Raw genomic sequence first — 16,721 nt, forward strand, 5'->3', positions numbered from 1 at the left:
GCCTTGAATTCCTGATCTTTCCAAGACTTTTACCCTGAAAGGGTGTTGAATTTTGTTCAATGCTTTCTCAGTATCTAGTGAGATGATCATGTGGTTTTTTTCTTTGAGTTTGTTTATATAGTGGATTACCTTGATGGATTTCTGTATATTGAACCAACCCTATATTCTTGGGATAAAGCCTACTTGATCACGATGGATGATTGTTTTGATGTGTTCTTGGATTCAGTTTTTGAGAATTTTGTTGAGTATTTTTGCATTGATATTCATAAGGGTGATTGGTCTGAAGTTTTCTTGGTTTGTTGTGTGTTTGTGTGGTTTAGGTATTTGCTCATAGAATGAATTGGGTAGTGTTCCTTCTATTTCTATTTTGTGGAATAGTTTGAAGAGGATGGGTATTCGATCTTCCTTGAAGATTTGATAAAATTCTCCACTAAAACCATCTGGTCCTGGGCTTGCTTTTTTTTTTTTTTTTTGGTGGGGAGACTTTAAATGACTGCTGCTATTTTTGTAGGGATTATTGGACTGTTCAGATGGTTTATTTGCTCCTGATTTAATTTTGGTACCAGGTGCCTGTCTAGAAAATTGTCCATTTCATCCAGATTTTCCATTTTTGTTGAGTATAGGCTTTTGTAGTAGAATCTGATGATTTTTGAATTTCCTGTTTCTGTTGTTGTGTCTCCCTTTTCAGTTCTGATTTTATTAACTTGGATACTGTCTCTGTGCCTTTTGGTTAGTCTGGCTAAGGGTTTATCTATCTTGTTGATTTTCTCAAAGAACCAGCTACTGGTTTTGTGGATACTTTGTATAGTTCTTTTTGTTCCTATTTGATTTCAGCCCTGGGTTTGATTATTTCCTGTGGTGTACTCCTCTTGGGAGTATTTGCTTCTTTTTGTTCCCTAGCTTTCAGGTGTGCTGTCAAGTTGCTAGTGTATGCTCTCTCCAGTTTCTTTCTGTAGGCACTTAGAGCTATGAGTTTTCCTCTTTGCTTTCATTGTGTCTGATAAGTTTTGGTATGACGAGCCTTCGTTTTCATGAAATTCTGAAAAGTCTTTAATTTCTTTCTTTGTTTCTTCCTTGACCAAGTTATCATTGAGTAGAGTGTTGTTCAGTTTCCAGGTGTATGTGGGCTTTCCTTTGTTTTTGTCATTAATAAAGACCAGCCTTAGTCCGTGGTGATCTGATAGGATACAAGGGATTATTTCAATCTTTTTGTATCTTCTGAGGCCTTTTTTTGTGACTAATTTTATGGTCTGTTTTGGAGAAAGTGCCATGAGGTGCTGAGAAAAATGTATATTCTTTTGTTGTAGAATGAAATATTTTATATCTATCTGTTAAATCCATTTGGTTCATAATTTGTCTTAGTTTCACTGTGTCTTTGTTTAGTTTTTATTTCCATGATCTGTTGAATCATGGGGGTGTTGAAGTCCCCCACTATTATTGTGTGAGGTGCAATGTGTGCTTTGAGCTTTAGTAAAATTTTTTTTGTGAATGTGGGTGCCCTTGTATTTGGAGCATAGATGTTCATAATTGAGAATTCATCTTGGTAGATTTTTTTTTCACTAGTATGAAGTGTCCTTCATTATCTTTTTTGATAACTTTTGGTTGAAAGTCAGTTTTATTCGATACTAGAATAGCTATTCCAGCTTGTTTCTTGGGACCATTTGCTTGGAAAATTGTTTTCCAGCCTTTTTCTCTGAGGTAGTGTCTGTTTTTGTTACGAAGGTGCTTTTCCAGTATGCAGCAAAATTCTAGGTCCTGTTTATTTATCCAGTCTGTTAGTCTGTTTGTTTTTATTGGGGAATTGAGTCCATTGATGTTATGAGGTATTAAGGAAAAATGATTGTTGCTTCCTATTGTTTTTGTTATTAGAGGTGGAATTATGTTTGTGTAGCTATCTTCTTTTGGGTTTGTTGGAAGATTACTTTCTTGCTTTTTCTAGGTTGTAGTTTCCCTCCTTGTGTTGGAGTTTTCTATCTATTATTCTTTGTAGGACTGGATTTGTAGAAGGATATTGTGTAAATTTGGTTTTGTCATGGAATATCTTGGTTTCTCCATCTATAGTGATTGAGAGTTTTGCTGGCTATAGTAGTCTGGGCTGGCATTTGTGTTCTCTTAGGGTCTGTATGACATCAGTCCAGGATCTTCTGGCTTTTATAGTTTCTGGTGAGAAGTCTGGTGTAATTCTGATAGGTCTGCCTTTTTCCCTTACTGCTTTTAGTACTTTTTCTTTGTTTTGTGCATTTGATGTTTTGATTATTATGTAACGGGAGGTATTTCTTTTTTGGTCTAGTCTATTTGGAGCTCTGTAGTCTTCTTGTATGTTCATGGACATCTCTTTCTTTAGGTTAGGAACATTTTCTTGTATAATTTTGTTGAAGATATTTACTGGTCTATTAAATTGGGAATCTTCACTCTCATCTATACCTGTTATCCTTAGGTTTGGTCTTCTCATTGTGTTCTGGATTTCCTGGATGTTTTGGGTTAAGAGCTTTTTGCATTTTGTATTTTTTGACAGTTATGTCAATGTTTTCCATTGTATTTTCTATACATGAGATTCTCTCTTTTATCTCTTGCATTCTGTTGGTGCTACTTGCATCTATGATTCATTTTCTCTTTCCTATGTTTTCTATCTGCACGGTAGTCTCCCTTTGAGATTTCTTTATTGTTTCTACTTTCATTTTTAGATCCTGGATGGTTTTGTTTAATTCCTTCACCTGTTGTTTGTGCTTTCTTGCAATTCTTTAAGGCATTTTTGTGTTTCTTAATTAATGGCTTCCACCTGTTTACCTGTGTCCTCCTATATTTCTTTAAGGGAGTTATTGATGCTTTTCTTAAAGTCCTCAGACTGCCTTTAGGATCCTGAAAACTTGCTGGTCTGAGTGCAGTGGTTCCTCTAGGATGGGTCAGGATATGGTGTCTTAACAGGAAGAGATCAGCTAGGAGTCTGCCCCAGCATACCAGGAAGTAGATTCTAATACCAGCAAAAGAATGACTCAGCAACAGCAGAAAAGATGAACTTTCCAGCCATAATGAGCGCAAAGCAAGTAAAAAAGCCAAATCTCTTCCATGTCTTTTTTTTTAGGTTGCAATCAGAAGCACAGTCCTGATTTAGGGTGGGGTCTTCTCACCTCAAATGGTCTAATTAGGAAAATCCATCTCAGGTGTTAATTGACTCCAGATACTGTGAAGGTGACAACCAACATTAGCCATCCATGAAACATTGGAGTTATTACTGTTTTCAAATTTTCTATGTCTGGTATGGCTTTTCACATCTGTGATTATGAAGTACAAATGGTTTAGTATTTTGACTGTGTCTGTAGCATGACTAAATGCTTGTTAGGATGAATGTTCTAGAACATGTTTTTTTGTAGAATCCTTTTGAGTATTTATGTAGAAATAATGATGTGTTAATGGAGAAGTTTATTCTCTAATCTGCTTGTCCTCCTTTTCTTGTCATAACTTACTTAGTAGCTCTTCTAGTATGACACTGAAAGTGGATGGGAAGAATAGTTTGTTTCATTCCCAGTCTTAGGGCAAGAGAATTCTTCATGCTCTATAAACTATAGATATAAACTATAGACTTTCACGATTTTTGCTCGGTTAAGGAATTTATTTCCTGTGTCCTAAATTTCATGAGTTCTTTTTTTCCTTATAAGTGGATTTTACATTTTGTGAAATGCTTTTACTATATAAGATCCCTTTTTTTTTTTTTTTTTTTTTAAGTTTTATATGGGGAATTTCAGTGATTGTTGCAGCCCGAGCTGCTACTCCACGTTTGGGTGTCAAAATGTTGAGAGCTGCTCTAGCCCACACTTGGGGGCCAAAATGTCTCAGACTGTTCTGTCAGTGTTGGAACCCATACTGCCAAAGCTTGGGGGCTAAGTTGTTAGAGCCTGCACTGTCCCAAGCTGCTCCGGTCTGTGGGTCGGAGTTCAGCAAGAGAGAGAGTGAGGATGGACTTGAAGAATGGAGACCAGACAGAGTGTGATTCAATCCCGTTTATTCTCCAAGTTTCTTCTTCCAAGTGCTAAGTGCCTACTACCTAATAATCTTCTTCCGAGTTCTCTAGTCCAAGTATCTTCTTCCTCAATGCCTAATTCCTACTCCAAGTTGTACTCTCTAACCTAATTCCTAGTTCCAAATTGTACTCCCAAGTGCCTAATAATCTGTTGTCTGATTCTCTGTTCCTAGTGTCTCTCTGAAGTGTCTGATTCTCTGATAAGCTCTTCTGTCTGTCTGCCTCTTGCCTTTTATATGTCTCACTTCTAAGCCACGCCTCTAAGTCACGCCTTTAAGTCAAGCCCTTAGGCCTTGTCTCTAAATCTGATCTCTAAGTCACACACTTAAATCACACACCTTTCAGTCTCACACACCCAAAGAAAGATCCTGGGTATCTAAACCAAGATGTTATCAGAGTGTGCTCAGGTGTGGTAGGCTGATGTAATCAAGTCTCTTATCAGGGTATATGGCTCAAGATGGCTGCAAGGATGATAGCTGCCTTCTGTCAGCTCCCCACAAGTGATTGGTTAAAAAAAAACATTGAACCTGTCTTGAGATCATGAAATATGCCATACTTGATTGGGTCACATTAGCCCGTTTGTATAGTGCTGTAATTGTACAGTCATTGTTAAAATAGTAATTAAATAGATATTTTTACTAGTCATAACTGCATGAATCCTGAAACACATTTAGAAATGTGTTTCAAATGTATTTTGATGACCTGCTATGGTTGTGGTAGTGTGTCTGTGTAATCCCTGGATTTAGGCTGGAGAGAGAGGATGATCAGTCAGAGACAGCTTGTCAGGAAGTCAAGGCAAGGCTCTGCCACATAGAGATGAACCACTAGTTCATGAACCCCTGTAACAAATATAGAACATGATGTATATTGGCCAAACAATACTCTACTGTGGGAGTTTAGTACATAAACTAAAACTTGCCTTTAGGGGATGGAGTGTTGGCCTAGTGTTAAATAGCATTGCACGGATCTTCCAGAGGACCCAGGCTCAATTCCCAGCATCTACATGGCAGCTGACAGGGGATCAAACACCCTCTTCTGGCTTCCACAGGCACTATGCATACATGGTACATAGGAGTAAGTCCTGGCAAAGCACCCATACACATAACATAAATTTGAAAAAAACAAAACCTGCTCTGAACTGTCTTCCTTCCCAGAGTATAGCGAGTGTCTGAGAGTGCTAGTGCTGTGTGGCAGACAGCAAGGCGGTGACAGAGGAGGGCCAGGCCACTTTAATGTGACCTCGGCTCAGAAAGGTGAGTCATCTAATCAGAGCTGTTCTCATTCTTACAAAACAAGTCCTGTCACTTGTTGGTTATCAGGAAGCCCAGTGTCCCTGGAGTGTATTAATCCCTGGAGAAAACTGTAGAAGATGAAACATGCAGAGACCTTAGAATGTAGAACTTTGTAGGCCATGAAAATGGTAATTTTAGATTTTATTGTAAATACAGGGCTGACTGCTCATTTAGTCAGCAGATATTTATAGAGTGCCTGCCTGCTCACATTGTTTTTTTTTGTATAATAGTTAGAAATGTAGAGCCTAAACATTACTAGAGCTTATAAGAGCTAATAATTATAATATGATATAATATATCATAATACTTCACAAAAATATGCAAGTAGGCAAAAGTGGTATTTTAGAATTATTTTCAATTGGAAAATATACAGTCGTATATGTATGTGTATAAAATTTAATGATTGAAATGAATCATTACATGTTATACTAAAACCATAATACATATAAGATACAAATATTTTCATGAGTTTTTTTTTTTTAGTTATACATTACAGAGACTTATTTCTGTTTAGTTTTTTTTTTTTTTTTCAAATAAGGATACATTTGGGAATAGTGCACAAAAGAACCTCATGGAAATTTTAAATAGGGGTTGTGTTATAGCTAGAAGACTATAATCTAAAAGTCTTCGTGACAAATGCAGTTATAAGATGCAGTTAATGTTATAATCTCAAATATAAAAAATGACTTTAAAAGTCACTCATCTGTTCACAGGTAACAAAAGCCCTCTAGTTACCTAAAACTTTGTTTTCCAGCTTCTTTGTCTTGGCTCTCTGGAGGTCTCTCATCAGCTTTAATCAGGTTAGCAGGTGCTGCTGTGGTCCTCTCCAGGCTTGACTGTGGAAGAATCTGCTTCCCCAATTCCTCACAAGCCACCTGTGGGCGGCATCTTTTTGCCATATGTTCATTCCAGCTCACAGTCTAGCAGTTAGCATCTTTACTAAGGGGAAAGACAATAAGACAATAAGAAGATTCAGTCTTGTCATTATCTTAATCTCAGATATCATAGTCTGTTATTTCTGCTGGATATAGTCACCTCAAGTGCACCACTCAGTCATGCTCAGGAGGCGAGATTATGCACATATGAATAGCAGTAGATGATTGTTAGGGCCATTTTGGAAGTAGTGTAGTAAAACAGAGCTGTCACAAGGTTGTCTATACATTTTCATTTTCTATCATCTATCAGATGGCCCTTAGCCACGTTAATCTTCGCACTTATTTCCTTCTATGTTTATTCTATTTTTTTAACTGCCCTTACTCTACTTCCTTGTAGTTCTCCCTCATCTTCACCCAGGACACTCAGGATTCTCTGCTGCAAGCCGCTTTGATAATATCCGTAACATCTCATTTAAATGTTTGTGAGTGGGGTAAGAGGTAGAAATGGTACTGTAGGTCTTTCTTGATTACTACATAATAAGTAAGGTATATGCCAATTTCTTGATCAAATTTTCATTTAAATCCTAGGAGATTTGGGTATTTTGCCCTAATGATTTTTTTTAATCTACACACACACACACACACACACACACACACACACACACACACAAAGTGTGTGTCATGTGTAAAGGCATACTCAGAGCCCACAAGAAGGGCTTCAGATCCCCTTGAGCTAGAGTTATAGGCAGTTGTGAATTGCCCAGTGTGGGTGCTGGGAACAGAAAATAGTTCCTCTCAAGAGCAAGTACTCTTACCCACTGAGCCATCTCTCCATCATTTCCCTGATGTTCTGTAATTATTTTTCTATTTCCATTAATAGCAGAGTGAATTTCAAACAAAAACCTTATTTTAATTTTTCCTTTAATATTTAGGATGAGTGTGAGTCTATATACTAGAAATCATTGCTTAGTTACACAGAGTTTGTGGTAATTCAAATTTGAAGGCAGACTATAAATATATTTTACATTGAGACATTATAAAGTGTGTGTGTCCACACACACAATGTGTATATATACAAACATCTGTATTTTATCACCTAGTTAACCATTAACATTTGTTCATTTTGCATTTGCTCTTTTTTTCCTCCAAGTCATAAAGTTTATAATAAAAATGAAAATCCTCTTAAACCATTACTTCCTTCTCTTTCATGGAACTTGTTGCAAGTACTGTTATGGGTATGGTAGGTGTTTTTCTAGTTCAATTTTTGTTAAGTATAAGCACGGACATCCATATATATGTTATGCTTTTATGTCTGTTATATTTATGTGATATAAAACTAATGTGTGTGTTTGTATGTGTGTGTATACCTACACTGTTCCTTTTTCTTCTTACCATTAGTTTTAAAGTCTTTCCATATTGATAGTCTTTTATCTTCAATATATTATTTCAATGTGGTTTATTGTTCTTTCCTCTTTTGTTTTGTTTTATATCTGAGCTGTTTGGATAAATGTTTTGTTATTAGAACCATTGCTCATATAGCTGTGACAAGTATATTTTCTACTTTATGTACAAATTACTCAACCAGTGGGTGACCTCAGTAGATGTGAGACATTTTGCTTGCTTATTTCCTCATCATAAGAGATAGTTCAGACTTGAATCATTTTTGTTGGTTTGGCTGATAGACATTTCTTACTACTGTGATCAAGTAGATATAAATGACCATTTAGACATTATCACATAAGTGCATTATTATTGTGTCCTTTACTTATTTGTAGGTTTTAAAAATATATATCTAGGTATTAACACCTCTGTTTTATGTGTTATAGATACTGTCATCTTGGCTGTATGCTATTAACCCTCTGTGTTTTTTTCTTTTTTCTTTTTTTTTTTTGTTTTTTTTTTTTTGTTGTTTTGTTTTTTTGGTTTTTTTTTTGTTTTTTGTTTTTCGAGACAGTGTTTCTCTATGTAGCCCTGGCTGTTCTGGAACTCACTCTGTAGACCAGGCTGGTCTCGAACTCAGAAATCCGTCTGCCTCTGCCTCCCAAGTGCTGGGACTAAAGGCATGCGCCACCACTGGCCGGCTTTTTTTTTTTTTAAATAAAGAAATTTTTACACCTTTTCTTCTTATTGATCGTTTGTGCTAGTTTTGGGGAAAATAAAAATGAAAACCATACAGTTACAGCTAACATCTCACTGCACATAATATTAGAATGTGCCCTGTGCATTGAAAAAGTAATGGAGTGTAATAGTTAAAGTGTATTAGGTATCATTAAAAACTTAAAATAGTTAATTCTGTAAAGATTTTTTGCTAAGTCTGTTGTTGGAAAGATGTAGTGGTACTAGATTGCCGTTTTCTGTATTATCAGGTCATGGGGCTTCATTCTTTTGAAGTTTGAGTTGATCTTTACTGCTCATCTGACATTGTTTTTTTTTTACTATTTACTAAGTAGGAACACATTCTACAGTGATAATTAATAAACATGTGTATATGAGAATGGAAAAACATTATAGATACATTTTTAGGAAACAAACATGCCTCAGACTAGACAGTTTCTCACTGCCGCATTACTTCTAGCAAGTACGAACTCATATGTTTTGCATTCACTTAGGTGTGCTTATCAACAGACTATTGAGCATATTTTATCTGTAATTATTACTGTTAAAAGTTGAAAAATTTTCAGATGAAACTTCATTTTAGGAAATGCCGTTGTTTCATAAAGAAATATTCTTGCAATTGTGAGATTGAATCACATTTTCAAGTTTAAGAGATTCACAGTTGGAAGTTTTTCTCTTGACTGTCACTAAACACTGTTGATGATGTGATTGTAAGATGTATTTGCACCCACACACACGTATTTGTTATTAAGCCCTTACTGTGACAGTGCACAAGTGCATTCTTTTTTTATTTTTTATTTTTGGTGCTGCTGTAGATAAAACCCAGGCTCTCACATGTGCTATACAAGTGCTATACCACTGAGAATATCTCTGGTCTAGTAATGTGCAACTTTAATTGGAATTGTGAACATTAGGCTTACCATCAGAATGGAGAATAACAGCTTATTATTGAGATAATGTGGGAAGTTGAGAGATAAAGGAAATCTTTGGTGCCTTGCTCATTTTAATCAGAAACTTCAAACATAAAAGTTGCCCTTGGCAAAAGTGTGAGCATCAAGCTTTTGGTTCCTAGACGTTTGATCATGTATTTTTTATGTAATTTTAGGCTTCCAGTAATTATCTCCAGGATTCGCCATGACCCCAGCTCTGAAGGAGGCAACAACAAAGGGTATCTGCTTTTCATCTTTGCCAAATACCATGGAATCTGACAAGATGCTGTGCATGGAAAGTCCGAGAACTGTAGATGAAAAGCTTAAAGGAGGAGACACTTTCTCTCAGATGCTGGGATTTCCAACTCCTGAACCTACTCTAAATACCAATTTTGTGAATTTAAAACATTTTGCCTCCCCTCAGGCTTCAAAACATTTTCAGACGGTTCTTTTAATGAGTTCTAATTCAACACTAAATAAGTATAATGAGAATTATAACCAAAAGAAAGTAATGGAGTCCAACTGCTGTAAGCTGAAAAATGTACTGTGTAATGGCAGCAGCATTCAGCTCAGTAAGATCTGCCATTCTCATCCCGAGAATGATTTCATCAAAAAGGAACTCTCAGATACCACAAGCCAGTGCATGAAAGATATACAAATCGTTTTGGATTCAAATCTCACCAAAGATGCTAATGTAGATAAAATACATCTGCAAAACTGTAAATGGTACCAAAAGAATGCACTTTTGGATAAATTCACGGATACTAAGATTAAAAAGGGTTTATTGCAATGTACTCAAAAGAAAATTGGACCTAGTCACTCAGATGTGCCTACTAGTTCCTCAGCTGCTGAAAAAGAGGAGGAAGTAAATGCTCGTTTACTTCATTGTGTGAGTAAACAGAAAATTTTACTTAGCCAGGCTAGAAGAACTCAGAAACACTTGCAGATGCTCCTGGCGAAGCATGTTGTTAAGCACTATGGTCAACAGATGAAATTTTCTATGAAACATCAGCTGTCCACAATGAAGATCTTTCATGAACCCACAACAGTTTTGAGTAATAGTTTACTTGAACACACTGAAATTAAGCCGGAAGTCAACATATTGGCTTCAGAGAATAAGTTTTGGGATGATACAAACAATGGCTTTTCTCAATGTACAGCTGCAGAAATCCAAAGATTTGCACTGTCTGCTACAGGGCTATTGTCTCATGTTGAAGAGGGTCTGGATTCTGATGCCACCGATAGCAGCTCAGATGACGAGTTGGATGAATATACCATTAGAAAAAATGTGGCAGTGTAAGTGTAAAATTACTAGATTTTTTTTCTATTCTGCATAGTGTACCAAATATATATGATTTTAAGATATGTCTTAAGAAAGTAGGTTTTCTAAAATCTTACTGCCATAATCTTTAAGTTACAAAACACTGGTGAATTTTAAAAATATTTTATTTCTTTTTCCATGCACTATATTTTGAACATTTTTCTTCCCTCAACACCTTCCCAGATCTTCTTCCCCGCCTCCTTAACACCCAATTTCATGTTCTTTCTTTCTCTCAAAAGATAAAGAAAACAGAAGAAACAAAAACAAAAACAAAACCTGAAAAAAAAAAGAAAATAAGACAAAAAATTCTCAAGCAGCCCCAAAAACTTGGGTACACACACACACACAAAATGTAAACACCATGAAGTCTCTTTCATGTTGACCAACTGCATCTGTGAATGGAACCTTCCCTAGGAGTGTGGTTGATTGACCCAGTAACACTCCTTTAGAGAAAACTGCTTTTCTGCTTCCCAGAAACTATCAATTGCAAATAGGTCCTTGGTTAGGGATGGGACTTTGTATCTTGTCCTCAGTGCTGGGACATTGGTTGACTCTATGGAGTCTTGTGTGTACGGTCACAGTTTGTCTGAGCTGTGTCTGTAAGAAGAAGCTTTTTTCTTTACAATCATTCACCAGAATCTTTCTACCTCTGCTTCCACTTAGATCTCTGAGCCTTAAGGTGAAGGCTCTGACACAGACATCCCACTTAGGGCTGAGTGCTCGAAAATCTCTCAGTGTTTGCACATTGTCCAGTTGTGCATCTATTTATTGGTTGCTATTGATTGCAAGAAGCTTTTTGATGGAGGGTTGAATGATGATCTGCCCTATGGGTATAGCAGGCCGTTAGGAGTCATTTTATTGCTATATTTCTTTAACAAAATAATAGATTTTCACCTAGACCTGTCACCTATCTAGTCTCAGGTTATTGGGCACTTTAGCAATGTCATGTTTGGGTTCCATGTTATGCCACCACTGCACCAGTATGTCTTTCAGGTTTGTAGCCAGATGAGATTGATCATGATTTTTCTCCCCTAGTAGCAAGCAAAGTACCTTCTAGCACCATGAATCAATAAGTGGGGGTGAAGCTTCTCATTGTACACCAGCTTGATTTCTGCAAGTTTGATGATATAAGTAAGTTGTGTCTTCAGCAAGAACACCATCCTTACCATCCTGTTACTGGAGAGTAACCAATAGCTTTGTCAACAGCATGTAATGGTTTATTGGGGGAGGTCTACCCATGGGCCTCCTTTGACCAATGATTTAAAAGATGTAACCCATTCCTGGCACTGGCGGTTTTACTTGGTGGTATGTCTAGTAAGGCATTCTCTTCCATTATATGTTGACTCTGTTTAAATTGTTTTTATATATTAGGAAGCCTCTACAATGTTTCTAGGTGACTTTTCAAAGGATCTTCAGTGTTGTCTCTCTCCACATTCCCACCCTTACCCTGCCTTTCCTTCTTCCTCTCAATTTATCCCTCCTGTTTTGGTTTCCCTTTTATCCCTTTATAACACTAGATTCTATTTGGTTCTCAGTCTGAAGATCGCCTTCTCTTCCCTGCTTCCTCACCAGCTACTTAACCTCAGTGTTTATTCATATTGAAACACGTATCTAAAACACAAAAGCTCACATCAGCTATAAGAGAAAACATGGCATATTTGCCTTTTTGGCCTAGATTACCTCAGTCAGGATGGTGGTTGTTAGCTGCATCAATTTGTCTGAAAATTTTACAATTTTGTTCTTAAAAACTGAATAGTATTGCATTGTGTAAATGCACATTTTTATTACCCATTCATCACTTGTTGGACATCTAAGCTATTTCCAGTTTCTGCTATAATGAACAGAAAAGCAATGAACATGGATAAGCAAGTTCCCAAGAGTGGTGTGCCTAGATCTTACAGAAGATCTATTCCGAGCTTCCGGAGGAACTACCACTCTGACTTTTGTACTGGCTATATCAATTTGTGCCTCTATCAGCAAGGATTAAATGTTCCCTTTTCCCTGCATTCTTGCCAGCACATGCTGACATTTGTTATATTGATCATGGCCATTCTGACTGCGGTAAGACGAAATCTCAAAGTAGTTTTAATTTGTATTTCCTTGATGGCTAAGGATGTTGAACATTTTTTAAAAGTGTTTTTTAGTCATTTACATTTCCTCTTGTGAGAAAACTCTGTTCTATACCACAGTTTTTAACTGAGTTATTTTTCTAATGTTCATTTTTCTCTTTATATATTATTGAAACTAATCATCTAGCAGATTATAATTGATTAAAGATTCTTTTCCCCTTCTGTAGCCTGCTACTTTTCTTGACTGACTGTGTCCTTTGCTCAGTGTTGAAGCTTTTTAGCTTCATGAGGTCCTATTGTTCTTAAGGTCTGTGCTCTTGGCAGCTTGTTCAGAAATTCTGTGCCAATGGGTCCAAGACTGTTCCCCAGTTTCTCTTCTGTCAGGTTTAGGGTATCTGCTCTTACTTTGAGGTCTTAGATCCAGTTAGAGTTGCGTTTTGTGCAGGGTGATAGTGTGATCCATTTTTATTTTTCTAAATGCAGCTATCCAGTTTGACCAACACCATTTCTTGAAGATGTTGTCTTTTCTTCAGTGTGTATTTTTTCTTTTTTTCTTTTTTTTTTTTTTTTTTTTTTTTGTCGTCAAAAACTAGATGTCTGTATGTGGAGTTATGTCTGGCTTTTCAGTTCTGTTTTGTTCATCTGTGTGTGTGTGTGTTTAGTTTTCTCAGTCTCACTATGCAGTTATGTCTGGCCTAAAGCTCACTATATAGACCAGGCAGCTCTCCAATTCACAGAGATATATCTCCCTTTGCCTCTCGAGTACTGGCATTAAAGGTGTGCATTACCCATGTGGTTCAATGTATCTGTTTTATGACGGTCAGTCCTGTAATGTTTTTTTTTTTTTATTGCAATAGCTCTATAAAAAGACTTGAAATCTGAGATAATGGCACCTTAAAATGTACCATTTATTTAAGTGTGAGTCAGATATGACAAGTGTCAGCCTTAGGATCTTCTGTAAATACTTCAGTTTACAAGGTTTGTTTTATTCTGTTTCATAAGATGGCCTAGTACATGGACCTATAACATTTTCTTGTATACTTCAGACCATCTAGGATTAATTATACTTAAAATAATGTAAATGCTATGCAAATAATTGTTACACTGCATTAGGAATAACAAGGAAAAAAAACCCTCTGCATGTTCCATATGGAAACAGTTTCAGAGATGATAGAAATTTTCTCTGCGTTTGCTATATAATAGGTATCATACAGCTGTTGAGATCTCAGTTATGATTTGTGATTGGTTGAATGTACAGATGTTACAGTATCTATGGATATGGAATACTGCACATACTATTTAAAAGTAAGTTACTTTACAATTCCTGGAAAATTTACACAGAGGAATAGTAATACTAATTAGGCATAAATAAGCATTCTTTCTATTCTTCAATGCAATTAAAGCCTGAACCGTTATGAAATCACCTGGGCTATCCTCACTGTCTTTGTGCATTTGTGAGTCCATGTAAAGTGTTGTCCTGCTTCCTAGAAGGCAGAGTAGAGATCGGTCTTAGATAGCCCAAGCTTGAACTCAGTATGTAGTCAAGGATGGCCTTGAACTCTTTATATTTTGCTTGTGCTTCCTAACTGCTGGGATTATAAGTATGCCTTTGATCTGCTAGGGTTTTGTATTTCAATGCATAATCTCTATTCAACCTGGAATTATAACAAAATAAATAGAAAACATATATTTCCTCTGCAGTACCTGATGATCTGCTAAGAAGAGCTGAGTTTTCAATTTAATTTGACTTAAATTTAAATAGTCACATGAAACATAGTTTGAAATTTCTTGGGGTCTAATAATGTTCCTTAATTGATAAACCTGCCTGAATATAACTGTGACATTTTGGTTAGAAATAGTCTGTCATTTTTTTAAATTCCCAGAATGGATCATTATTATGGTATTAGAAACAAAGTTGTTTTTATTACTTAATATAGAACTAGTATATTTGTTTTTGCAATGAGTAAAATGTGAAGCAAAGTAAGCATTTCTGTCTCTTTGTGTTATGATGTCAATATAACTGAAATTTGCTTGGATGTGGGAACCACGGTAGTCACTATACACAATTTATCTTTCAGGCTGCCATTTTGGTAGTTAATTTACTCTGTCAATAACTACGGGAGATAGTTGTTGCTATCCTATTTCGCTCAAACCATCACTCCAACACATGGCCATGTTTATGCCTCTAATCTGTGGCTACTTTGTAGATGTCATGTTTCACACATCCTGACACCATTCCTGAAAGCGGACCTGCACATCAGATCCAGTTCCAAGTGAGAGCTCAAACAGGACTTTCAGGTAGAAGAGAGACCATAACCCCCCACCCCCACCCCCATCAGTCTTCCTACTGAAGAGCACAACAGTCCTTGCGACTTCAGGGACACCCAACCTGAGAAGTTGAGAACTTGTGTCATCTTTGCCATTCTGGCCTCAGGGAACACATCTGAACATGTCTGCTTTGCCCTGACTGGAGCAGTGCTGCTGCGCTTTACCTTGCTGCCAGACAGTGTTGCCCCCATGGATGCCGATTCTTAAAGAGGAAACACGTCCGCTGAATATGTTATACCAAACAAGAAGCATGAAAACCATCCTAGAAATAATATCTATATATCATCAAAGAGGCACAGTAGTTTTTCAGTAACTGATCTCAGCGAATAAGTTCTATGAATTAAGTGAAGTAAGTGGTTGGAAAAGAATTGCTTTAGGGAAGCTTAGCAAACTATGAGAGAATATTGACAATAAAATCAGGAGAATGATACTTAAGTACAGGAGAGAGACTGAAATAAAGCATGGAAGAATATTGAACTGAGAAGTACAGTGTAAGAACTGAAAAGGGCAACAGAGGGCGTCAGGCAATGTGCTCAAACAGAAGAGATCTTGAAATGAAAGGTGACTTGGAAAAATCCAGTTTGAGAAGAAATTTAAAGAAGAAAGCCTAGAAAACGTAATAGGTTTTCCGAGTGGCGCTAGTCTGTAGTCAGTAATTAAAAGGTGGAGAAAGTTTTTAAGGAAATAATGACTGAAAACTAATTGTATCTTAGAAAGTGTATATATTGGGTACAGGAGAATCAAGAGTTTCCAATTGTAAAAGCACTACAGTAAAACATAAGCTCAGAAACTACCTTACCTGCAGGCTGGTGAGATGGCTTTGCAGATAAGGTGGACCTCAGCGATTCCTGGAGTCTTCGTGGAGAAGAAGCGATGACTCCAGCAGTTAGTGTTTAGACCACACTTGTCTGTGGCGTGTGAACACCCACACATGATATATACTAAATAAATGAACAACAGTTAATTAAAAAAATCACTGTCAGGGTCTGGAATGTGGCAAAAAACCTGCATGTAGAAGAGGACTTCCAGGAAGCTGTCATTGGAGGCCAAAAGCATTACAAGGCAGAAACGTATAAAATGACAAAAGTGTTCAAAGAAAATAAACTTACAGCCAAGAATACTTTACCCCAGCAAAACTACCTTTTGGTAACGAAGGCAGAATAACAAGCTGAACAGTTTACCACAAGTAGACCATACATTTATATATGATCACAAATGGAATTTTCAAGCTGAAAGAAAGTTAATAACAACCAAACATGAAAATAAAGTTGGTAAAAGTAAGTAGTCAGGTCAGACTGTGATTTACTTGAATGCTGAGTAATAGTGATGTATAAATAACGTAAGTCTTTACTGTGAGGGTTAAAGACAACTTGAAGTGATGGTAATATGAGTGGTTACAACATGTAAAAGTGTAATAGTGACCGCAAGTCAGGAAATGGGAGAGCACTGGAAGTATAGAGGTTTGTATGCAATTTGAGGTTATTTCTATGGGTTGGATAGAATTTGAGTATGTTCCCCAAAGAATACCGTGTTCCTAGTAGAGCAGTGCTGAGAGAATGTGTGAGATCTGAGGGAGGTCATTGTGATATGCCCTGAGGTGGTTCTTAGTAAGAGTGGCCCCTCACTTGTTCCTCTGGCTTTGAATCTCACCATATGATACCTGATATATCACTTCCATAATGATGCCATTTGGCACAATATAGCTAGGAATTCTTTACCATACAATATATACAATATATACAGAAGCCATACAGAAGGGTTTACACTGACTGGG

General features: G+C 36.7%; 1 protein-coding gene across 13 annotated transcripts in view; it reads left to right on the forward strand.

The window, feature by feature from the left end:
- The window catches only part of Kansl1l (KAT8 regulatory NSL complex subunit 1 like), a 121,415-nt gene that overhangs the window by 14,842 nt on the left and 89,852 nt on the right, over nt 1–16,721 (forward strand). For all 13 annotated transcript variants that reach the window (XM_076931738.1, XM_076931726.1, XM_076931731.1 and 10 more), the window contains one exon: nt 9,406–10,525. In XM_076931738.1, coding sequence (XP_076787853.1) covers nt 9,435–10,525 — 1,091 coding nt within the window. In that variant the 5' untranslated portion in view covers nt 9,406–9,434. The remainder of the gene's footprint in view (nt 1–9,405; nt 10,526–16,721) is intronic.

This window comes from Arvicanthis niloticus, chromosome 3, assembly GCF_011762505.2.
Source record: "Arvicanthis niloticus isolate mArvNil1 chromosome 3, mArvNil1.pat.X, whole genome shotgun sequence".
Taxonomy (NCBI): Eukaryota; Metazoa; Chordata; class Mammalia; order Rodentia; family Muridae; genus Arvicanthis; species Arvicanthis niloticus.